Raw genomic sequence first — 24,910 nt, forward strand, 5'->3', positions numbered from 1 at the left:
AGATGTAATTAATTTGGTGTGCACAGGACAAATTTATCTTTTCTGAGTCTCACAGCTCTAAGCCCTGTCCTGTCAATCATTTGGGATCTACGCTGACTAGATTAACACAAATCCTATACTGTCCCAGTAGATACCCAATTTTGACAGTAGTTTCCCTCCATCGCCGCCCCCCCCCACCACCACCAAGGGTTCTCCATGGAAGACCCACCACATTAAGAAGGACAAATTGTCTTATGGGAATGAGTACAGGAGATCTTGACTAGTTCCTCTTTCAGAACTTTTCTACTTCCCGGCAAAACTTTAGACCTGCATTTCCAACTGTCACTTAGATAGCTCCATCTAGGTATATTTTGGATGCATTTCAAATGCTACACAGTGCAAAGGGAACTCACTGAATTTTCCCAATTTGCTTCCTCTTCTAGTTAAGAGCATCACCATCTACCAAAACCATCGTTTAAGTCTCCCAAACTGGAAACTTGGGAATTATTCTTAGCATTCCATTTTCCTCATTACTCATATCCACACATTCTACAAGTCTGATAGGCTTTATTTTCTAGAATATTCTAGAAGCTACCCTTTCTTCTCTCACCCACTGCCACAAATTTCACCAAAACTGACACAATTGCCTCTTCAATAAGCTTTCTGACAGCATCTCCCCCTCCTCTCCTTGTCCCTTAGTTTTTCCCTAAGGCATCCTTCCACATTCCTTCTTCTGTCTTTCCAAAGGCATATTTAATCACAACAGTGGACTCCTTTAAAAACCTTAGTTTCTCCCTGGGGCCCACAAAATCTACTGCTTTGAATGCTAATATTCACACTGTGTTCTTCTCCATTTAGTCAACCTTTCTCTTATATGCAATCTCTTCTGACCTGTAAAAATGCATACCTCCTGTCTTTGCTTAAGCACTCTCTCCTCTTTGGGCATTCTGTACTTAACTAAATCCTCTCCATAATAATAGCACAAAAATAATTTATTGTGTAGCAGCAAGGGATAGGCACTATGCTAAACACTCTACACTCATTAGATGTTATAAGCACCATTTTACATTGAGGAAATTGAAGTAAGTAATTCGTCCAAGATCACATTTTAAGAAAACAGCAAAACTAGGTTTACAATTCAGGTCTATCTCAATCCACAAACTGAACACTTAAATGCTGCCTTCATTACAATATACCAGTTAACTCAGGTCAAGTTGTACCCCTATCTTTAAGCTCACAGATCATTCTAGTCCCCCTTCACTCATCTCTAATTGTTGTTTTAACCAACAACACACTATTTAGTATTAAATTACTCTTTAATTTTTTCTAAATCTTATCTGAATTGGATTGTAAATTCTTTGTGAGCAAAGAATTAAAAAAAAAAATCTTAATATGCCTCCGCAATGGCATAGCATATCCTATAATAGCAACTAGCTATCTCTTATTGGGGCAGTTTATAAGCATACTTAATATTTACACATGTAATGAATACTCAGTATTTGCTTTACTTAAATCAGGAGCAGACAAGATGAATTATATTTAGAGGATACAGTGAATGTAAAATTTTCAACAAGAGTAGAGACCGAAGTGTGTATCTGTATTCCATTTTTTTCTGTCCTTCCCGTGTTGGGCCATCTTTTTTTTTATCATACTACTGGACTTCTCTGTACTTGCAGTTATTTTAGGTGGTTATTACAAAAATGCTGCTCTACCTTTAGGGTAATAATTTCCACCAGTCTGAATAGTCACGTTATGGATTTTGGCCAATATTAAGTCCAAAGCTTATATATTTAGTTTTTTCTACCTTCATATGCTCTCTCCCTTCTTATTTGAAATAAGCCCACTGTTAGGTGTGTTAGGTAACCCTGCTTGGGCCTATTTCGGAGAATTTATTCCTGGTAGGCTCTCCGGAAGTCCTTTTCGGAGGTGTGTAATTTTGCATCCTTTAAAAGCGTTTTGCATGACCCCGCAACCCCTTAGGCCAAATGCTCACTAACCCGGAAGGTCCACAAACGGAAACCGCGAGAGGCCCTCCGGGCGGCGGCACCAACGCCTCCGTGGCCCGAGGTCCGGTTGTGAGCGCAGCGGGCCCGTAGAGGGCGATCCCAGCCGGCCCCGCAGCCTGCAGGCCTAAGGCCGCCACCTCGGCCCAGCGGCGGGAAACTCCAGGAAGCTGGTTTCCGCGCGAAGGCAGCATTCGGGCCGGCGGGAAACGAGTTCGCTAAGCAGAAGGGTCCCCAAGGCCTTTCCTGGGTGGCCGGCCCCACCAGGCCGCGTGGCTGGCGGTGTCTGGCGGAGCGCGGTGAAGCGGGTTCATTTCCTTACGTGCTTTCTCACAAATTTAGGCCGCGCCCGCGCGCACGCACACCGCTTTTCATGATCATACAAGTGCACGTCAGAGTTTCTCATCTTTGGTGTGTTTTTGAGACCACAGAACCGAATCGGCTAAGCCTGAGGAGTCGCTCGCGCCCTGGGTCGCGAAACCGGGACCAAAGGTGCAACCCATGTGGGCGGCCTTGTAACCGCCAGACACCCGAAGACTAGAGGGCGTGTCCAAGGCCCAGGTGCACGCTGACGCGCAAGTAACGGCTCTCGGCGGCCCCGCCCCTCCGCCCCGCCCTCCCCGCACCCGCCCATTTTAGTTCCCTCATGTCTATAGCCACTTCCCTGGTCGCTTCCTCTTTAAGGCGGAGCCCGGCGTAGATCTCGCGAGAATCGGGTTGGCGCCGTGACCTCCATGTGGGAGCTAGAGCTCTATAAGTAAACACTCCGCGCGGTGCAGACAAGGCTGTTTCCCATTTGTGAGGCGGGGGCTGTAAAAGCAGCCGCGCTTCCGACTGGTTCCGGTTTCCTTCCCTCCTCAGCTCTCTTAGGTGGGCTCGCGGTCTAGTATTCGCCGCCGCCTGTCGGGCCCGGCGTCTGGTCGGTCTTCCTCGCTTGTGCGCGCGCTCGCCCGCCAGCCGCGGAAAGCCAGAGCAGCCGGGGAAGCGGCGCGGGCCGGGCGGGGCGCGGCCCCCGGAGCGCAGGGGGAGACAAAGCGAAGCCGGCCCCTTCTCCCGGCGCCGAGATGTGGATCCAGGTTCGCACCATCGACGGCTCCCAGACGCGAACCATTGAGGACGTGTCTCGGAAAGCCACAATTGAGGAGCTGCGCGAACGGGTGTGGGCGCTGTTCGACGTGCGGCCCGAGTGCCAGCGCCTCTTCTACCGGGGCAAACAGGTGAGGCGCGCCCACCGCACCCCTCTGGAAGCCGGAGCAAGGACAGCGGGGCGCCACGGGGTTGCGTGGGCTGGGCGGGCCGGAGTGCTTGGTGCACGGCGCACGCAGAGCACACTTAGCTCCACTTCGGGTGGGCAACCCGCGAGACTCAGAGTGCGGCCCTGCGCCCGCCTACGGGGCCTAGCGGGGTCCTGGCCGGCCCCGTTGCAGGTGCGCTCGGCGGGGGCGCCCCGAGCGCCGAGACCTCACCGCCCTTACCAAGCGGGTCAGCAGCCGCAGGCACAGCCCCCTAGAGCGCCTGGGTTCCCTCGCTTCCCGCGCTTGGTGGGGTCCGGGGCCCCTGCAGGGCGGGGAGGGCAGCGGGCTCTGGCGGCCATGCCGAAGTGCGGGTGGGGAGGGTCGGAGGCCCCCGCTCCCGGCCGCGCTGACCCGGCTCACGGCTCGTATCGCTTCCGTATCTCTGCCGGGCTCCCGGCTCCCAAATAGGAGGGGAAACATACATTGCTCCCTCTGGGGCTCAAGACCCGAAGTCTGCCTCCTTACTGTGGAAGGGATTTATATATACTGAAGATTCGAAGTGTTTACAGAACTTCTGGCACTCCTTTCCCTCACCTGTTTTCCTAGAATCGAATCTGTTGTGGGGCAGATTAGAGACCTGGGCTGAAGAAGCTGTTGATGTAACCCGGGACAGGTTTAAACTGCCCAGTGTTTGCCAAGGGGGTTGTTCGCAGAGTGAAAAGCAGTGTAAAAGATTCGTCTTGCTCTTATTTTTCACCTTTAATTAGACCCCTCACTCAAGCTTTTAACACAGCAATTGGAGCATAGCCAGCGGTACATACTTAAAGGCTGAAAGTGTTTTTTTGGCGGTGAGGGTGTCTGTGGGCGTCGCTGGTAGTTGAACAGTTTAGCCTTGGTCTGGTCCATTGAAGAAGATTTTTCCTACTCGCATGGCCTGTACCTAGAGACCTAGACCCATCCTATTTTATTGCCTTTTTTAAAAAACAAAAACAAAAACGTTAATCCACTAAAGAAGTTGGCATCCTCCAGTTGGTAGATCATAGTTTGGCTCCAATCCTGTGGTTTGAAGTAAGTGTAACTCTCTTTGATTTGGTAGAAGTAGCCGTTTTCCTACAGCCAAAGGGTTTGATAGGAATATTTTTCTCCCCTTCCTAGTTACCCTTTGAAACCTGCCCAGAAATTTCAGAGTAACAAGATTACACTCTGAGAAAGAGCCAGGGTTTTTTTTGTTTTCAAGTAAACGATAGCATCTTTGATATGTGTTAGTAGCCAGTTTTATATTGATCTTCTAGTGTTAGACTTGTAAAAACAGCTGTTCAATTTAGTTGTAAACTTTGCTTTAGAAATAAATGTATGTGTATTAAAAACTATGTAGCTTTATATTGCTGTGCCTCCAGTGGCTGACACCTTTTTATCTTTCGGTCAAAAGTGAAAAGCATGTAATCAAGTTTATTGAATTTTATTTTCTAGCTAGGAACAATAGTACATGAATTCCTGGGATACTTTGGTGACTTCACCAGAGATAGAAATGAAGCGTGAAAATGTATTCCTGGGCGACACCCCTTACAGTCTAATTATCAAATATGATAAAAAGAAAATGTGCACCTGGCTGTCTTTAGGAGAAGGTAGGGATTGGGATAAATTCAAGGCAACAGGGTACATTTTCAGGAAACCAGGAGGCTATTCCAGGTTCAGGGAAAAACTTGAGGATAACAACATTATGTACCTCCTAGCCCAGGACAGTTGATAACTCCCTACTTTGATTTCACTATAGGGATAAACCAGTAGGAATTAGGAATGGACCTTGGGTGCTGTACTTAGTTGGAGACAGAAGGAAGACATTGCTGAAGCTGTATTTGTTCCTTATGAGCTGACAGGTAGCCATGGCAGTGATTATTATCTCTATTCTCCTCTCCTCTTTGGTGTCCACAGTCCTTGGACAGGGTAGTGTGTCCTACTACTGGATTGGTGTCACAGGGCTGCCCTTATCCTGTAAAATGCCTTTGTGCTTATTAGATAAAGGCCACCCCTTCCTCAAGATGCCTTACTGCCACATAGTGAAAAATGTCATAAATAAAAACAAATTTACAGTGTCCATGATGTAAGTGGTCTCTCCCCTACCCCCACCTTTGTATGTTAGGTCTGCCACTTTTAATCCTTGGAAAACATCAGAATCACTTGTGGATATTTATTATAGATGCTCAGCTCACCCCAGAATTGCAAGTGGTTGAATTTAACAAGACCCCATGGGAGACTCTGATGAGCACCAGAGTTTGAAAATGAATGTTGAAGGATAGTCAGCCTCATACTAGTTTCTTAATGTTCAAAGTATGGTCCCTGGATCAGCAGGACCAACAGCATTAGCTTCACCTGGGAGCCTCACACCAGACCTACTGAAGTAGAATCTGTATTTTAACAAGGTCCCCAGGTGGTCTGTATGCAAATGAAGCTTGAGAAGCTCTGTAATTATGTGATTCTCTCTACTTTAGAGAGTCAGAATGGAGAGCCTCAATTCAGGGCTGTAAGTTCCAGTTAAAGTAGGGTAACCTCATTTGGATATTCTTCTCTGGGAAGTTGAGTTTGCCCCCTGGGGGTTGGGGTTTTTTTTTTTTTTTTTTGATTTTTGGCGGTACGCGGGCCTCTCACTTGCTGTGGCCTCTCCCATCGCGGAGCACAGGCTCCGGACGCGCAGGCTCAGCAGCCGTGGCTCACGGGCCTAGCCGCTCCGCGGCATGTGGGATCTTCCCGGACCGGGGCGTGAACCCGTGTCCCCTGCATCGTCAGCCGGACTCCCAACCACTGCACCACCAGGGAAGCCCGGGGGGTTTTTTTAAGGAAGAGTTATATTGGTGGATCTATAAATCTTTTTGAGAATCCAGAGCTTTTCCTACTTCGAAAGGATTCTCTTCCCGCTTCTCTTTCCTTCCCTGTATCACTGTAGGGACTCTTAGAATAGATTGTAGATGTGGGGTATGAACCAGAACTGAAGAAAAGCTGAGTAGTTAGTTTCCTTTTGCCCCTGGACTCAGTTTTCACATGCAGTACAAAGTAGAAGTGTTTGCCTACTTAAAGGAGTGAGGGAGCGAGAGTGAGAGAGAAGGGAATAGGGGGAGAGGAAGAGGGAGGAGTGTATATGCTGTGAAAGTGTAATGCCCTCCACCTGCATCCCTTATCATTAGCCCCTTGGGAATGACTTCTCTGCCTTCTTAGCCACTGCCAATTGGTGTTTGCTTCCTAGTTTTCCCTTGCATCTTACTGTTACCTGGAATTTCTTCAACCCAATTCAAGGAAAAAATTCTAGGACTAGTCCTGCCTCTCTAATATTGTAAATTCTGCAGCCCCATCTTCTAGGATGGCAGTTATCAAACATTTTCTGCTGTGAGACATTGATGAACTATAGTTAAATGCATGAAACCCATAGGTGTTTGTAATTTCCAAATTATCCAGTCCTTTTCTCCCCCACTCAGCATACTTTAAGTGCAGGTAATTTTCAATCTATACTTTCATTAAATTTGGGAGAACTTTAGTACTTATTCTTATTTTTTTTAGCTGTGCAGCTTGCAAGATCTTGGTTCCCTGACCAGGGATCAAACTTGGGCCCTCGGCAGTGAAAGCTCAGACTCCTAAGCACTGGACTGCCAGGGAATTTCCAGTACTTTTAAAATAACATTCCAACAGTCTTCGCAACTCTTCACAATAGCCTAACTCTGTGGAACTTTCAGTGTGGTGAATAATAATCACTGTTTCAGGAAAACTGGGAGGGTACCTATGAATTAGGAAGCACTATATAATCTGGGTAAAAGTCGCTATCCTAGCGAGCGTGAGTAATTGAGGAAAAGTGGTTACTTGTTATTGTGGGCCTAATTTCTATTACAGGGCTTCATGCCTTCATATGCTTAGCGCTTCACTGTGACTTAAGATACTACTTTTCCTTTCAAACCAAGTCTCACTTTAAGCAGCTTATATTTACTCTGATCACTTCCTAGAAACTAGTCAGAGGGGTTGGGTATAAGAATGCCCCCAAGGTTCCTCTCACTGACACCTCAAATTTCAGTGGAAAAGTGTTTATGGAAATACTTTGGATTTCCAATTATTTCATCACCTTAACAGCTGTCTTCATTTTGGGGCATGCCCTACCAGTTAATTTGCATGTTCTGTGCTGTTTTTTCCCTACTTCGAACATGACATTTTTTTGTAGTTGTCATAATGTGCAACAGCTGTATGTTTAATCAAAGTTGCGCTTTTTCAGTTGTTACAGAATTGGTGTGTTCTTATTTGGGGGTGAGGGGAGAGGGAAGGGGATGCTGTTGGAGAAAGTCAAAATGAAGGTGTGAGTGTGTAGGTTTTTGTTTCTTGAGGTTTTCCCAGGAGTTCAGGATTAGGAGTTCTTGTTTTTTTAATCAGATAAGCCATGTTAACATCATGTCCCTATAAGGGCTTATCTGCTTACTGACTTGGAAGACTCCTTAGACTTATTTGAAATAAGCATGTTAACTAATCTGTGAGATAATGTCTCATTTAATTCCCCCGCTGGAAAATTTGAATTTCTCAATCCCTTGTTCTGTTTAACGGTGTGAACACCTGTAGTGTGCAGGATTATGCCAAGTGTATTCTTGGACCGCTTGAATTAAAGTTACCTTACCTAGTACATTAGTAAGTTTGTCATTCAAGGACAGATTCTCATTCTTTTCTCTTTGGTTGACTTCTCACATACGGCTTTATTGTGTTAGAGCTGTGAATGGTGACAGGTATTACATGCAAAGAGGGAAGAATGACTAGGGATTAAATTGGTAATGTTTCCGGGGAAATGGTAGTTCTGAACTTCAAGGAGTTTAGAGAAATGGCCAACTGACTTTTATAAAGAAACAAAATGGAGACTTAGTTTCCTAGGCCTTCCGTAACAAAGTACCAAACCCTAGGTGGGTTAAGACAACAAATTTATTGTCCAGCAGTTCTGGAAGCTGTAAGCCAGAACTCAGGTTGTCAGCAGGGCCATGCCATCTCTGGCTCTAAGGAAGAATCCTTCCTTGCTTCCTTTAGCTTCTTGATGTTTGCTAGCAATCCTTGGTGTTCTTGGCTTGTAAATGTGTCACTCCAGTCATGTGGCTATTTTCTCCCCTTGTGTCTGTCCAAATTTAAACTTTTTATAAGGGCACCAATCACAATGGATTAGGGCCCACCCTTTTCATCTAGTTTTAACTTGATTACATCTGTAAAGATCCTATTTCCAAATAAATAAGGTCTCGTTCTGAGTTACTTGGGATTAGGACTTCACTGTATTTGGGAGGGGTTGGGGATGGGGCTGGTGGACGCCATTCAGTCCTTTATAGAGACCCTGCCAAAATATGGGTAAGTTGCAAGATAATTTATTCACTAGTCATCCTGGAATACTTTTCATAATACAACTTGATGGCCTTTACAGAGAACTTTGAGCAAGTTGGAGTAGCATAAGAAAGAATTGTAATTATTCCTGCTTGAATTTTTTTTGCTTGATTTTTTTAAATTACTGCTTCAGAAAGATAAAATGGTTAAATGTCCTTATGAACACAAGGTCATAAAACAGTTCACTTTCAAAATTCACCTTTCTTGTAGATTCATTAAAATATACAAAACTTGTTGAAGTTTAGAGTTTTTCTGCCTAGGTGATGAGGTCACAGCAGCAGTGATAACATTTTTGGTTTCAGTGGCTATCAGTTTTCCCTATAGTTGATATAGAATGATTCTTAAGAATTTATTGAGGTCTTGAAAAGATGCTGTCATCAGAGGCCATAGGAATGGCTTCACAGTCACTAAATTTCAGTGCTCTGTATTTTATTTTAATAATTTAGCTAGGACATTTGAGTAACTAAGGATGTAGAAAGATTGAGTTTTGAGAGAAGCATTTTAATCTTTTTCTATCCTTTTTTTCTAGTTAGAAAATGGATATACTTTATTTGATTATGATGTTGGACTGAATGATATAATTCAGCTGCTAGTTCGTCCAGACCCTGACCTTCCTAGCACATCTAAACAGACTGATGTACAGGCCAAACCCTGTTCTAATAGTCCACCTAAAGTAAAGAAAACCCCAAGGGTGGGACCTTCCGGTCAGCCGTCTACATCAACTCATGATTTTCTTATTGATCCTGGCATTGGACTATACAAGGTATGTTGTCTTCCTCAGACTTCTGGTTAATTGTGAGAATATAGATATGTTCTCTTCAGGGTGTTGTGAACAAGAAAACATTGATTGCTGTTTGAGAGTAAAGATTGGGCTGTTAATATTTTAACTTTTAAAAGTAATCTTGAAATACTAGTGAAAGATATATAGGCAAATGTATAAAATGTGTATGTACAGTCCAGAGAATAATAAAGCAAACACCTGTGTAATTCCACCAAGGTTAAGTAGTTCCTTTTTAAAGCCTCCTGTGTGCCCCTACCAGAACACATCTCCCTCTCTTTCCCTAAGAGGTAAACTACTTGTTCTCACTTCTCTGGTCATTTTATTTTTCTTTAGTGTTAACTACTTATGTATGTATCTCTAAACAATGTTTTGTTTTGCCTGTATTTGAACTTTTACTTTTTTGCATATAGATATTTTATTTTTCACTATTATGTTATTCCATTTTATTAACATGCCACAATACATATATCTAATCCATGATTAATAGGTATTTGGGCTGTTTCCAGTTTTAGCTGTTTTAAACTGTGCTGTTTTGAACCAACTATGTGTATCCTGGTATACATGTTCAAGAATTTCTTTAGGAATTTTTACCTAGAAATAAAAGTGCTGGTGGAACTTCAATGCATATTGTATCTGTAGATCAGCTTGGAGAATTGACATCTTTACAATGTTGAGTCCTTCATTCATGAATGATAGATGTCTCCATTAATTTAGATCTTTGGCATGTTTCTCAATTACTTTTCTGTTTACATACCTTTGACTTATTTCTATTAGCTTTGTTTTTGATGCAGTTACAAATGGTTGTCTTTTAAAATTGTGGTTTGTTTGGTATGTAGAAATGCAATTGATTTATTTATTGACCTTTGTTATCTAGCAACTTCTTCAAATTCTAGTAAATTTTGTGGGAATAATTGACAGTTTTGCTCCATCTTTTTCTGTCCTTATATTTTTCTTAATTTTTACTGGTTGGGATAAACTGGGACCCAAACTTAATTGTCAGAGCGTTTTCAAGGCAAAAAATTAAAGATTGGTAGACAAAATGAATTAAGAAAATGCAAATAGAGATCTATGGAAAAATGCAAACAGATCCATAAAAATGGAAAGAATCAAAACTGGCAAAGCGTTGTATCAAAGTACCTGGCCTGGCTACACTGATGAATTGCTTTAAACCCATGAAGATATCTAAATTGACCCACAAATGTAAAAAAAAAAAAAAAAAAAAAAAAAAAAAAAGCTTTCATTTGTTCTGTAAATTTAGTGTAATACTGATACTTGAAACATGATAAAAAGCACACTAGTATCACTACATATTGATGTAAAACCTAAGTTATGTTTTACAAATAAAATTATAACTATATTAGAAGACCATACCTTGACTAATTGTGGTTTGTCAGGAAGTGGGATAGTTCATTTTTAAGAAATATTTTAATATTTCATATTAATAAACCAAAGAAAACAAATGATCTGTTTTCTTCATCTAAATAAAAATTTGAATTCATTTCTGATATTTTAAAAAAATCCTTGTTAACAGGAACAGATGGAATAGATGAATATTTTAAACCACACCCAGCATCATGCTTAATGGTGGGGAAAAGCCACAAGCATTCCCATTAAAGACAGGAGCCAGACAAAGAAGCCCCTTAATGCTATTGTTTAACATCTTTCTAGAAGTGCTAGATGATACAGATAAGCAGAAAACAAAGTGTTGTAAATACTGGAGAAGGCAATCTTTACTTAGGAATACCTGGAAAGCTGAGAAGATACCTTAGAGCATTATGAGCCATCAGAAGAGTGGCTGTTGAAATACCAGTAGCTTTCCTTACTATGATCATTTAGTAAAAGAAAAAAGTATAGTAACAAAACAAAAGTCTGCGAATAAACTTACATGATATGCACAAAAGTTATGTAAATTAGTGCCTTATGTAGTGCTCACAGTTCAGATTGAATTTTTAATATTGAAAGCCCACTTGCCAAATTGTTGTTTACGTCACTCATTGATTTCATCACTCTTTCAGTTACCAAAACTTTCTACTTGATATTTTTTCACGTTATTTTAAAAATAAACTTGTTAGTTTAGAACAGTTTTAGATTTACAGCATAATTGGGAAGATACTACAGAGTTTCCATATATCCCACACCTGGTTTGCCCTGTTGTTAACATCTAACATTAGTGTGTGGCACGTCTGTTATAATTAATGAACCATATCTCCTTAGCTTGTACCTAATGTCTTTTATGTTCCAGAATCCCATCTAGGACACCATATTACATTTACATTAGTATTATACTTAGATAGTTGTCACGTCTCCTTAAGCTCCTCTTGGCTGTGGCAGTTTCTCAGGCTTTGTATTTGATGATCTTGACAGTTTTGAGGAGTACTGGTCAGGTATTTTGTAAACTGCCATGTTAGGATTCATTTGTTTTCCTCATCATTAGACTGGATTACATATTTTGGGAGGAAGAGCACAGAGGTGAAGTGCTATTTTCATCACATATCTAGGGCACTGTACTGTCGACATTCTATTTGGTGATTATAATTTAGGTTTTACATCAGTAGTAACTTACTACTGTTGATGTGAACCATAATCACCCGGCCAAGGTGTAGTGTGTGTCACATTTCTTCACTGTCAGTTTACTTTCCCCATCCCCCTTTACATACTTTTTTTTTTTTTGAGATGAAGTCATTATATGCAGCCCAAACTGCATGTAGTCAGATTATCTACAAAAATTATTGGGAATTCTTCTATGCGGGAGACTTGTCTCTTCATTTCCTCAGTCATTTATTGACATCAGTATGGATATTTTTTCTCCTGTGTCCCTTCCATATACCCCCATTATTTTGGGTTCCTTTGATTTTCGTTGAAGCGCTTTCTTTCTGGCACTAGCACTAGCGCTTTTCTTTCGGGCTCATCTTGTAAGTTTCCTGCCCCAGTCCTGCAGTCAACCATTTCTCCAAGGAGCCTTGGTTCCTTTAATTGGAGAATGGTATTGGAAACTAAGATCTGGGCTCTAGGTGCTCCTTGCTACTGGGGTGTCCTTGTTTTTAGGGCCCTCAGCTGACAGAGCAAGGAAATACATTCAGTATGTATAATAACTCCTGTATATCCATGTATCTATAATATTTATGTAACCATCTGTGTCCATATTAAGCTTACATTATTACATTTTAACTTTTAAGGGCAACAGTTTAGAAGCTGCTACTTTTGACTTGATTTGTTTTGGGCCATGTAGGTATGAATTTGTTTTCATAGGAGAGGACCAGCTTATGAATCTGCAGATCTGAGATTAAGAAAGGTTAAGTAGTTACGGTCAATTTAAATTCTCTGTTTAGCACACTTCTCAATACCCAGTTGTGTCCCCTCCCCCAAACTAATTCAGACAAGCATCATGAGAAACTACTTCTCTTAGCAGATCTTTGCTTTTTATTTGCAGTGTTAGCACTTTGGCGGTCAACTATTTCTAGTACTTGGTTTTGTTTTTTAAACATCTCATATTTCATATTAATATATAGCATAGATGTTAAGGACTTGAGCTTTGTTGTCAGACTTGGTTTCAAATTTCAATTCAGCCACTTTCTGAGTTGGACAAATTTGGCAAGTAAGTACATTGTCTCCCTTTCCTCATTTAGAAATACACTTGGAACCTGGCATGTGAACTCTCAAAAGGCTACTGTTATTTGTAAAGTAATATGTTTAGTCAAAGCTGCACTTAACCTTCCTCTTTAGTTGAAGAGACTATCACAAACTTACTTGCTTTTTTGGATGAAGCTCGGTAATTGTCATAGATATTTGAAATTTTGACTAGTGACTTTTTCATATAGAAGGGTTTATTTCTGGATAATCCATTCATTGAATATTTAGATATTTAGTGTATATTTGTACTGGGTACTAGAAATGAGTAAACAGATGATATTGCCCTCTGCCTTCATAATTATATTAGATATTCTTTTGGGCTAGCCTGAAAATGCTCAGAGGCTTCTACTTTTGACTTATTTTGAGTTTGCTTTGAATTTTGTCTGTTTTCCTTAGAGCGAGTCTCTGAATAATGAGTATATCAAAATTTCATTAAATTGTGTCTGAATCATTTAAAAATTGGGAGGTTTTTTTTCCTCTTCATGAATTCTTGCCTATGTAATTTTTTGCTTTATAAAGATTTTTCTCTATGGATGAGCAAACAGATTTGGAGGCTTTCCCTTCCTTTTGCCTAAGAATATTTTTGGACCGCATGATAAGCAGGCACAAAAAGTGAATTTTCAAAGTAGTGTACTCAAAACAGACATAGGTAAACATTTAAACTTTAAGATGAAATTTTAATCTGAAGTTGTTATCCAGTATCAGTCTTGTTTTGCCCTGTTTGATAACTTTGAGCGATATTTGGTCAATTTCAGATAGCTTTTCATACGTTGTAAGAAACCAGATATCACTATCACGTTTAGAAAGTCTCTGGAAGATTGCAGAGGCTGGGTCCATCCATTCGCATTATACAACACATTGAATCACACTGGCTCTAGGAAGTAATTTATTTTCTGAAACCAGGTGGACCTCTGATGCCTAAATTGGTTTTAATTCTGGTTTTTAGATGTGGAAGCTTTGTATGACTCATATCAGATCTTACTGTTGAAATGACTCATTCTGGCTTAAATAATAACTGTTTAGCATGATGATAGTAAGCTTTTAGGGCTTAGCTAAGTGTGTGGCACTGTTAAAACTTTTTACATGTCTATGCTTATTGTAGCAAATAAAGAGGAAAATTATCAGTAATTACTAAGTAAAAATCATGGATTTCTTATATTTCCTGTCTTTTGTCTATAGTGCAGTGCTGCTTTATTTAACCTTGTTGATCATGAAATGTAATAGACAACAAATAAGAGTAGAACTTAACAAGATATTATGAAGTCAGTGTCCATAAATACCACTCAAATTAAGAAATAGAACAGCAGTACGCCAGGAGCTTCTCATGTGCCCCTCTTGATTAAACTCCCTCCTCCCTAGTTGTAACTACTACCCAAACTTCTATGGTAGTCATATCTTTACTTTTTATTAGCTTTAACCTTTTATTATACTTAACCTCTTAATAACCTTTAACCTATGTATGCATCGCTAATTTTCCTCTTTCTGAACTTTATATAAATGGAACCGTATTGTGTTTTGATTTGTAACTCTGAAGAAACACGGTATAATGAGAGAATCATGTTCAGAGTTAGAGAAACCTTTATCAACTTAGCTCCCATTTCTAGCTGTGTATCTTCTGAGGGCAAGTGTATTTCACTTCTGAACCTAATTGGAAAATAAGAGTGACGTTGCATTGTAATTTTTAAAGGAGGTAACGTATATAACGTTAAATGGCTAATGTATTTACTGAATAAGCATGGTATGGTAATAAGACCGACCATACTATGAGTTTTAATAAGTTTTAACATAGGACATATGTTGATACTTAGTGGAAGGAGAGTTATTTCATTTGTTCCTACTATATGCTTGCTAGGTTGGCACATCATACAGATTTGTCACCTACTCTCAATATACTGCAAAGTATGTTACTTTATAAAAGAAGCTGAGGCTGGGACAGGTTAAGTAACTTGTTCAAGGTTACATCTAGTAGGTGATAAGCAAGGGCTTAAACTGAGGTTTATCTGCAGAGCTTGTGTGTTTTCCACAGAACATACAAAGTGCTACAGCTAGCTATGGTAATTTCTCAAGTATTTGCTCTTGGTACTGTTTTATTTTTTAATGATTTTTCCTTGCCTCTCATACTTGGGTTTTTTTTGTTTGTTTGGGTTTTTATCAAATACTTGGACATGAAAGACTCTTCTCTAAATGTGGCTACAGGCATATCTTGGAGATAATACGGGTTTGGCTCCAGACGACCACAAAAAAGAATATCAGTAAAGAAGTCAAACAAGTTTTTTGTTTTCCAGTGCATACAAAAATTACATTTACACTATACTATAGCCTATTAAGTGTACAACAGCATAATTTCTTTTAAAAGTGTACAATACCTTAATTTTAAAATGCTTTATTAAAAAATAACCATCTTAAGCCTTCAGCAAGTCGTGATCTTTTTGCTGGTGGGTGGTCTTGCGTCCGTGTTGATGGCTGCTGGCTGATCCAGGGTGGTGGTGGCTGTGGCAGTTTCTTAAATAAGACAACAGTGAAACTTTGTCATAGATTGACTGTTCCTTTTACAAACAAGTTTTCTGTAGCATACAAGGCTGTTGGATAGCATTTTACTAACAGTAGAACTTCTTTCAAAATCGGAGTTGAGTCCTCTCAAACCCCACCACTGCTTTATCAACTAAGTTTATATAGTATACTAAATCCTTTGCTGTTTCAACAATCTTTACAGCATCTTCAGCAGGAGTAGCTTCCATCTCAAGAAACTACTTTCTTTGCTCATCCATAAGAAGCAACTCCTTATCCATTCAAGTTTTACCATGAGATTACAGCAATTCACCCACATCTTCAGGATCCACTTCTAATTCTAGCTCTCTTGCTATTTCCATCACATTGAAGTCCTGAACCCCTCAAAGTCATCCATGAGGGTTGGAATCAATGTATTCTAAATCCTATTAATGTTGATATTTTGACCTCTTCCCATGAATCACAAATGTCCTTAATGGCATTGAGAACGGTCAATTCTTTCCAGAAGGTTTTCAGTCAGCTTTGCTGAGATCCATCAGAGGAATCACTATGGTAGCTATAGCCTTACAAAATGTATAGTAATGAATAGTAGCAAAAACATAAGCTTTAAGGTCAAGGTGTCTTCAAATCCTAGTTTTACATTTTATTAACTTTCATTTGGAGCAGGTTAACTTGTCAGAGCCTTTGTTTCCTTATCCTGTAAAATATGATTTATTAATTATTAAGGTTAGTTAGACAAGCCTAACTAAAGGAGCCTTGCATAATACCTGGTATATGGGTATTAACTTCAGTACATACTAACCCCTACCCCTACCCCATGTGATACCATCCGTCAGAGTTCTGTTGGATACCTTAAGTGGTCTTAGACCCTCAGGAAGAGCTAGCTTGATTAGGTAATGATCTTGTATTAGTAATGTCTGGTTTTTTTCTTTTTAAAGAGTTTTTTAAAAGATGAAGGGATGTCTCTTGGTTGTTGCTCCTGAAAGGGCTTTGACCTTTAGACCAATTCCCTCAGCGTTTTTAGGACAGGATTTTTTTTTTTTTTTAACCCAATTCCTTAGGTAGCTCTAAATTTCTCTGGTATACCTGTTTTCTAATACCGTTTTCCTTTTGTTAGATTGTATGGTTTAGTTCTGGATCATCCACTAGAGTTGACTACATACATTTTGCATGTTTATAGCTCTGTTCTCTTTATATTTTCTTCGTTCTTTGAGGTACTAAATAATGCATTTGCTAGTGACTTGCTGTTGGTGGAACTTATCTCCATTTTGTATAGATAGGTTCACTAGATTCTTTCCTTTGTACATGTGCGTAAGTCCCTCGTTTTCGAGTTTTATTTTCTGTTCAATACTGTGTTCTCTGGTTGGACTGACTGTAAATTATCTGTAGGATTCTGAAGAAATTAATGGAACAAGTTAATATCACAGTCATAATACTTCAGAGTTCTGGCTTTTGGTTAGTGACTTTTTTTTTTTTTTTTTTTTTTGCGGTACGCGGGCCTCTCACTGTTGTGGCCTCTCCTGTTGCGGAGCACAGGCTCCGGACGCGCAGTCTCAGTGGCCATAGCTCACGGGCCCAGCCGCTCCGTGGCATGTGGGATCCTCCCAGACCGGAGCACGAACCCGTGTCCCCTGCATTGGCAGGCGGACTCTCAACTACTGTGCCACCAGGGAAGCCCTGTTAGTGACATTCTTAATGAATGACATGCCAGGATAACTCTTGGGTACACAAGAATTATATTTTAAACGTCTAATATAGATATGGGTAAGGAATAGTTAAAGAAAATACCTATTTCATTGAAGGATATTGGGAGGAAAGTTAATTTTCGTATTAGTAAATAACAGATTTGACAGTATAATCCAAAAAGAATAGTTTCGTTCTAATCTTTGAAATTACTTTAAACATGAATATCTGCAAATATTAACTATGATAACCCTCAAAATAACTTGAGTTATATTAATGTTTTTGAAGGAGTAGATGAAATTACGCTTCATTAACTAATTTTAAACTTTTTTTAGGTAAATGAATTGGTGGATGCCAGAGATGTCGCCCTTGGTGCTTGGTTTGAAGCACGTATACATAGTGTTACTAGAGCTTCTGATGGACACTCACGTGGCAAAACTCCACTGAAGAATGGCAGTTCTTATAAAAGGACTAATGGGAATATAAATCATAATTCCAAAGAGAACACAAATAAATTGGACAATGTACCCTCTACGTCTAACTCAGATTCTGTTGCTGCTGCTGAAGACGTAATTTATCGTATCGAGTATGATGAGTAAGTGCTCATGCTATTGAGGACTTCATTCATGTTCTTGTTTGTAGAAGCAAAAAAATCTTCCATCTCAAGATTGTTTTCAAATAATAGTCTTTCAGAAGAAATCATCTAGGGGTCATGTTCAGTCTAGTACCATTTGTTTTTGTTTGTTTAGTGGTTGTAATATAATAAGAGCTCCTCAACATTTAGCATCTGGCTCCTAAGTGGTTTGTTGTTTTGGGTATCCTAATACCTGGCTTAATTCAATATGTAAGGGTTTCTCTTTGGTCCTCTATTAGGGTTTTTGCTATGTATTTTAATAATATTCTAGAAAGTATATAACAGTGTGTAATGTAATAGCATTCATTCATTTATTTATTTATCTTGGCCATGCCGTGGGGCATGTGGGATCCTAGTTCCCCAACCAGGGATCGAACCCATGCCCCCTGCAGTGGAAGTGCGGAGTCTCAACCATCAGACAGCCAGGGAAATCCCTGTAATAGCCTTTAGAATGAGGGTGAAATATTTTCTAAAAGCTATTATTGGGATAATTCACATAAAATATATACATTTAAAGGGTACAATTCACTGTTTTTAATATATTCATAGGATTGTGCATTATCACACACTACTCTTAGAACATTTTTATTTTCCCCCAAAAAATTATATATGCCCGGCAATCACTTCGCAATCCCCCTCTCCCAACAAAAAAAATTTTTTTGAATTTTGTTTTATTTATTTTTTTTATACAGCAGGTTCTTATTAGTCATCCATTTTATACAACAAAATGTAGTATTAAGAACTTGCTTTGAGGGCTTAGACTTTAACACTGAATTATTTTCCTTACCTATTTTCAAAATCCGAGTATAAAAGTTACTATGGGGAAAGATTTAGTGTTTATTCAACACTAAATGATCTTTGTCTTCATTCAAGTGACATTTTAATATGTATAGAAAGTATGAAACCAAATCTTTATCAGGTGTGAGTTCAAGATCCTAAAATGGTTTTGATTTTTCTTAACAAAAATGGTATAAAAGACTGGTGTCAACTCAGATTTCCAGGATACCTGGAAAGGGGTCAAAAGTAGATCCCTTTCATCTTTTCTGATACTTCTTATGGTTTTAGTTAACTTGCCAACGTGGCTTATTTCAAATGTGCAATCATACTGTTTTTTACCATAGTAGATGATAATAGAAGCAACAACTAGAATGGGTATTAATATCTGGGATTGGCCAGGACTGGCAATATTGGTAAATCGAGCCTGGGATAGAAAGGGATTGGAGTTGATGTGTTAATAGTAACCAGTGTCTGGGTTTATGAATACCATGGCAAAGAGGCAAGAGTGGAGGATTTAAGCTATCTGTATATTGGCTGTCAGCAAGTGGAGTTCTTGATTTGCTTCAAGTTTTTATTCTATTTCTTGGAGAAAAGAAGAAATAACTCAGAAACCTGCTACCTGGAACCTGATTCTGGCCAATAAAGGAGTTATTATTTGCCCCCCCCCCCAAGAAAAATTGTATAGAATGGCACAGTGTAGAAATAGGGTAAGAAGCTTTAAACACTAAGTAAACTAAGGCTTATTAAATTTTTTACAGTTTTAGGGGCTCTTAGTTGGTTTTGGAATAAGACTTTCCAAGGGATAGACCTGAGTTTGGTACAATGTTAGAACATAAATCACAGTATCTTAGCGTTTATTTGGTTATTTTTTAATGAAGAAGTTTGTCTTGATTAGAATGAATGTTAGTCTAAACCCAACATGCATGAGAAGACTAAAATTATCTGTCCGAAATAATTTTACATGATGGAATTGTTTTAGTGTTGGCAACTTAAAGATATGGTAGCTGAACTTTCTTTCAGATGTAAGATATCAGAAGCTTAGTAAATGTCATTCATATCTTCAAAAAGAGAAAAGGACTATACAGAATAAAGTATGAAATAAATAAAATAGATGAGTTTCTGGATAAGAGTCCCAGATAACAAAAGGCTGGTATAAGCATCTAGAAAAAATCATGATCCCATATGGATGTGATAAAGAATCCTGTTAAAGTTTCTTTCGTCATGGTTATCAGAAAAGTTAAAAACTATAGTCAAGTTCATGTTAATTTCAATAACTTATTAAACAAGTTCTCACATTCTTGGACAGAGGATGCATTGAAGACAGATTGTGGAGTATATGGCTTAGAAGTAGTAATAGATTCTTATTGAGTAGTAAGCTCCAACTTAGTTAATAGAATGTAGCTATCAAATAGTTACACTGTAGGATGTTTTATTAGAAGATATCTAGAACAAGACTGGTGGTGCTACCGTTTTACCGGGCTGGTTATTCTCTACTTAGAATATTGTTTTCCATCTTCGTGCTTTAAGAATAATACCAACAGGACATGGTGCATCTTTAGAGTAGAGGTCAAAATGTAAAATCAACATGAAGAATAGCTAAAAGAACTAAGTATTTACATTGAAAAGACTGGGATCAAGATAGCTTTCATATTTTAAAAGCTCTGGGTGAAAGTTGTGTACAACATAGAAGGTAGGTTTCAGGATAACATAAACTTCCTACCAGTCAAATCTCTAAAGATAGAGAATGGTCTGCACTGAGAAGGAGACAAATACAAGCATTGGCTATCTTCAACCTTAGGGGGAATTACTAGAAATGTTACATTGCAAAGGGAAATAAAGTTAGAGGTTATTAATCCAATCACTCTAATTTTTACTTCCAAAACAGTATTTGTCAGACAATTTTTTTGTACTTAGTAGACTTTAAGTACATACAGGCTGCCATCCCATTCCATTTATGATTCTAAATCTGTCATTTCTCTCAATGAATTAACTTCATTTTTCTCATAGATTAAGTTGAAAGTAATCTGCTTAATTGTCTCCAAACTCTGAGTGCAGCAGTGCGAGTGCGTTTTGAACAGCCTGTCATTTAGCCAGTGCAGAGAGGTATTGTACATGGGACCAAGGAACCTGTTCAAGGAATTCTTCTGGGATTTGCAGTGTTTGTCAGTTTAAAGTGGCACTGTTCAAAAGTACTTTTGCAGTGACCTACAGGTCCTAATATATTAACCAGGCTAAATGAATTCTCAGTCTTTGAAATGAATTTCATTAAAAGCATTGCTGTCTCAGAACAAGATTAAGTAGGTATACTACTCTGCATCTTCAGTCCCCACTCCAGTCAGAGCAGAGTTAAAAACAATTTTTAATCTGTGAGAAGTGATACGTACTAAAGATTTATAATGTTACTTATTAGGTAGATGTGTTCCACAAAACAACACTCCCAAAAGCCAAATCTAGTAGTTGACATTGTTCTAGAATCTTAGTGAAATCATTTGTTTGCTAACCTTATTCTATTTTTCCTCTCAAAATTATGGATATGAATATTCTAAGTGCATAAAAAGCAGGTTATGTTAAGAGATCTGTTTGAGATGTTTTAAGGTTTAAGGGTTTTACTGTTTTCAGGGGTCCCTTTTCTATATATTCCTTGATGAATATAGACTGAATTGAGAACTTCCTACTGCAAATAATATAAAGCAAAATTGTGGAGTTAACATCAAAGTGCCTGCTACAAAGAACATATATGTGGGTTTGTTCTGTTTTGTTTTTTCATGATGGCTATTCTGTACCATTCATCTGTCATCACCCTTGCCTTAGCAAGGGCTGTGTATTTTTAGAATTAAACCAATCCAGTAAGTACTTTGGGAGAAAGAGCTAGCAGTACAAATATTAAATCTAGACTTTAGAGATTTAGATTCCAACGGATTCTTAAATCTTCTGTAAAGTTTTAACTTCTTAAAAGCAGCTTTATTAAGGTATAATTCATATAGCATTCAATTCGCCCATTTAAAGTGTAAAATTCAGTGTTTTTTTTTTAGTATATTAACAGAACTGTGCAACAGTCACCACAATCTAATTTAGAACATTTTGGTCTTCCACAAACCCCGTACCCATTAGCAGTCACTCCCTGTTTCCCTACCCCCACCAGCCCTTCCCCCAACCCCTCTCAGCCATAGGCAATCGGGAATCTTCTGACTCTGGATTTGCCTATTCTGGACATTGCATATAAGTGGAATCCTATAACGTGATCTTTTGTGACTGGCTTTTTTCACTTAGCATAATGTTTCAAGGTTCATCCATGTTGGAGCTTATATCAGTACCATATTCCTTTATTGTCAAATAATGCTCCATATTACCACTGTTTATTTATCCATTTATCAGTTTATGGACACTGGTGTTTTCTACTTTTTGCTGCTAGGAACCTTCATGTACTATTTTTTGTGTGTAGGCATTTGTTTTAGTTTTTTGGCATGTATGTGGCAGCAAGATTGCTGGGTTGTATGGCAGTTATGTTTAACCTTGGGAAGAACCACCAGACTTGTTTCCAAAGTGGCTGCACCATTTTACATTCCCATGAGTTGTGTATGAGGGTTCCAATTTCTCCACACCCTCACCAAAACTTTGATTAGAGCCATCCTATAGTATAGGAGGTATAATTAACCTACAACATTATGTTAGCTACAGGTGTACAGCATAGTGATTCAATATTTCTATACATCACAAAATGATCACACCACTAAAGTGTGTTTATTGGAGAATGACTTTGCCTGCTTGAAACTTTTGTTTTTAGTGGTATTTTGGGCAGAAAACAAAAGGGAAGGGGATTCAGAAATGAGCAAATGTCAAGGTAATATAGGCAATTATAAACCCGTGGAGTGGTTAAATGGTCAATTAAAGAAAAAGAACATCAAATTTTCCCTTATTTCATAGTAAGCTTGTACTGTATATTTCCATAGCTTTCTAAAAGATGTCTTTATTCCCATTAGTTACTTTCTGTAGTTATGTAAGGTTTACAAATTTTAAGGGTCCTGAACATCTAAATTCACAAATCTGTGACAGCAGTCTTGTGAGAGTAGAGATCCTGAAGCTAATTGTGATGATGAGCCATGATCTTGACTTATAGGGAAGTAGACTGGGAAAGGGGCAATCATTACCTTAGTGTTTCTGGTAGGTTAATATGTCTATAGCATAGCTTACAGCAATTTAATTACATTAACTCTCATGTGCCAGACTCTGAGCTAACTTCTTACATGAATGCTCATGTAATCTTTACAATAACTATAATGTTAGTTACATTAACTTCCATATGAAGAGACCAAGGCTTACTTACATAACTTGCCAGAGGTAACATCTGTTAAATTGTCTGACTCCAGAGCTTAAGGGTTAACCAATATGCATTATTGCCATTCTGCCTTAAACATGGTACATGTAATTGGTAATAGCCTACATAACTTCAAAGGTCAGCCATTTTGTATGACCTAAAGACTTGCTTTAGACTTGGTCTGGGTTTTAAAGCAGACAGCACTCATACAACTTTGACTTAAACCCTGGGTATGTAAGCAACTGAGGCCACACTACTGAATTTAATCTTTACTCATCATTTGGCTGCTTTATCAACAGATAAAGGCTTAATTCCTTACCCTGCTTCTGTATTAAGAAACATCTGTTCTTAGTGGATTTGGTTTAGATTCCTCTTAATTAGACTAGCGGTTCTCAACCCTAGCTACACATTAGTTGTCTAGGAAGCTTTAAAAGTATCAGTGCCTAGTACCCACCTCCATAACTTCTTGTATGATTGATCTTTGGGACCTCAGGGGATTGCTGTCTCAAAAGTTCCTCTGTGATTCTAATGTAGCCATGGTTGAGAACCACTGCCTTAGACTAGTGGTTCTCAAAGTATAGTCCTGTCCAGGAACATCAACATTACTTGTTAGAAATCCAAGTTCTTGTACTTACTCCAGATGTAATGAATCGCTGTCTGAAGGTGGCCCTGCAGTCTGTGTTTTAATAAGTCCTCTGGGTGGTTAATATGTATACTCAAGTTTAAGAACCACTCACTGATTGCCTTTTGTACAGCCTTATCAGTTGCTACTAAGAACCATATGGGGGAAAGGGGTTGATATGACAATTTAAACTTAGTAAATACATTAAAGGCTGGAGATGATATACAATAACTGAGGAATCTGAGTATTCATCTTTATTTTAGTACCTGTATAGGTGGCTTATGGCTTGTTGATTTTTCCATTTCGTTTCCATATACATAAAGGATTAGTTAAGTCTTTTTCTAAAAGAAATTATATTTCATTCCAGCTAAATGATCTGTATCATTTAAATGAGGGACCATTTTCCACTATGCAGTCTTTATCTGTACCTTGGCTAACATAGAAAGCAGTGTCCATCATGTGTTTGTGGAGAATTTATCTTTTATGATGTATTGGTACATTCTTTTTTTTCCTTTTTAACCAGTTGAAATATTCTGTTTTGAGTTTTGTGGCAATTTTAGTGTATTATCATTCACATAATGTTTCTTTTGACTTGATAATTTCTCTGAATTCCCCAAACTTGCACTTCCTCTTACGAACTCAAACCCCAACCGAGACCATATAAAAGGAAAGGTTAACATGGGAGTAGTATTTGCAGAATTAGCTCCAGAACCACTGTTTAAAAAGTATTCTTTATTTCTTCTGTCTGCTCCATCAACCGTTAAGTATTGGTAAATTCTTGAGTGGGGGAGAATACTCTGTAGTAGTTGAATATTTGTTCTGAGATCTAGTTCTGGCTTTCCTTTGAATTAGACTCTTAAATGCATCAAGTCAGTCGTTCTAAGACAAGCCTTCTGAATTGGACTTAGGGTTAAACTAGATCTCCGAATCTCCCCATATACCTTCTTCTAAGGATTCAACAGGTACATTTACAGGTCAGTTAAAAAGGTGAATTTGGGAATACTAGTCTTGTTAGTGACTTGCTTTTTCTAATTGCTTTATTAAATTTAGTGTTCTAATTTAGAGACCTTGATTTATAAATTGGAGCTGATTTCTATAAAGGGAAACGTAAGCTAGAAAACACATAGTAGTTTGAACAAGGAAGTATATATATAAAGAGGGAAAATGCTTATGAAAGTTATTTTATTTCTGTATCATATCGTAGTGAATTGTCTATGGCTAGGCAAAGTTGAAATCTTTAAACATGAGAGAGTTTTCATAGTGACATGAAAACTACTTATATAATCTCTCATGCTCCATATTGTTCACATTTCAAATAGAAATGTCAGTTTACCTCAGAAACAAACTCTTTTTGTTTTGAC

The 24,910-nt window shown here is 38.8% G+C and overlaps 1 protein-coding gene across 4 annotated transcripts in view; it reads left to right on the top strand.

The window, feature by feature from the left end:
- Positions 1-2,686: 2,686 nt before the first annotated feature.
- UHRF2 (ubiquitin like with PHD and ring finger domains 2) overlaps positions 2,687-24,910 on the top strand; it is a 74,507-nt gene continuing 52,283 nt past the window's right edge. The window contains exons 1-3 of one of the 4 annotated variants that reach the window (XR_003001701.1): positions 2,687-3,199; positions 9,129-9,362; positions 17,537-17,796. Coding sequence is in view for 2 of the 4 variants with exons in the window: in XM_024734218.1 (XP_024589986.1) it covers positions 3,047-3,199; positions 9,129-9,362; positions 17,537-17,796 (647 nt within the window). In the remaining 2 variants the exon portion in view is untranslated. The remainder of the gene's footprint in view (positions 3,200-9,128; positions 9,363-17,536; positions 17,797-24,910) is intronic. The other 3 variants (XR_003001700.1, XM_024734218.1, XM_024734217.1) reach the window with 3 other exon arrangements.

Source organism: Neophocaena asiaeorientalis, unplaced genomic scaffold (genome assembly GCF_003031525.2).
Source record: "Neophocaena asiaeorientalis asiaeorientalis breed wild unplaced genomic scaffold, Neophocaena_asiaeorientalis_V1.1 scaffold256, whole genome shotgun sequence".
In the NCBI taxonomy this organism is placed as follows: domain Eukaryota; kingdom Metazoa; phylum Chordata; class Mammalia; order Artiodactyla; family Phocoenidae; genus Neophocaena; species Neophocaena asiaeorientalis.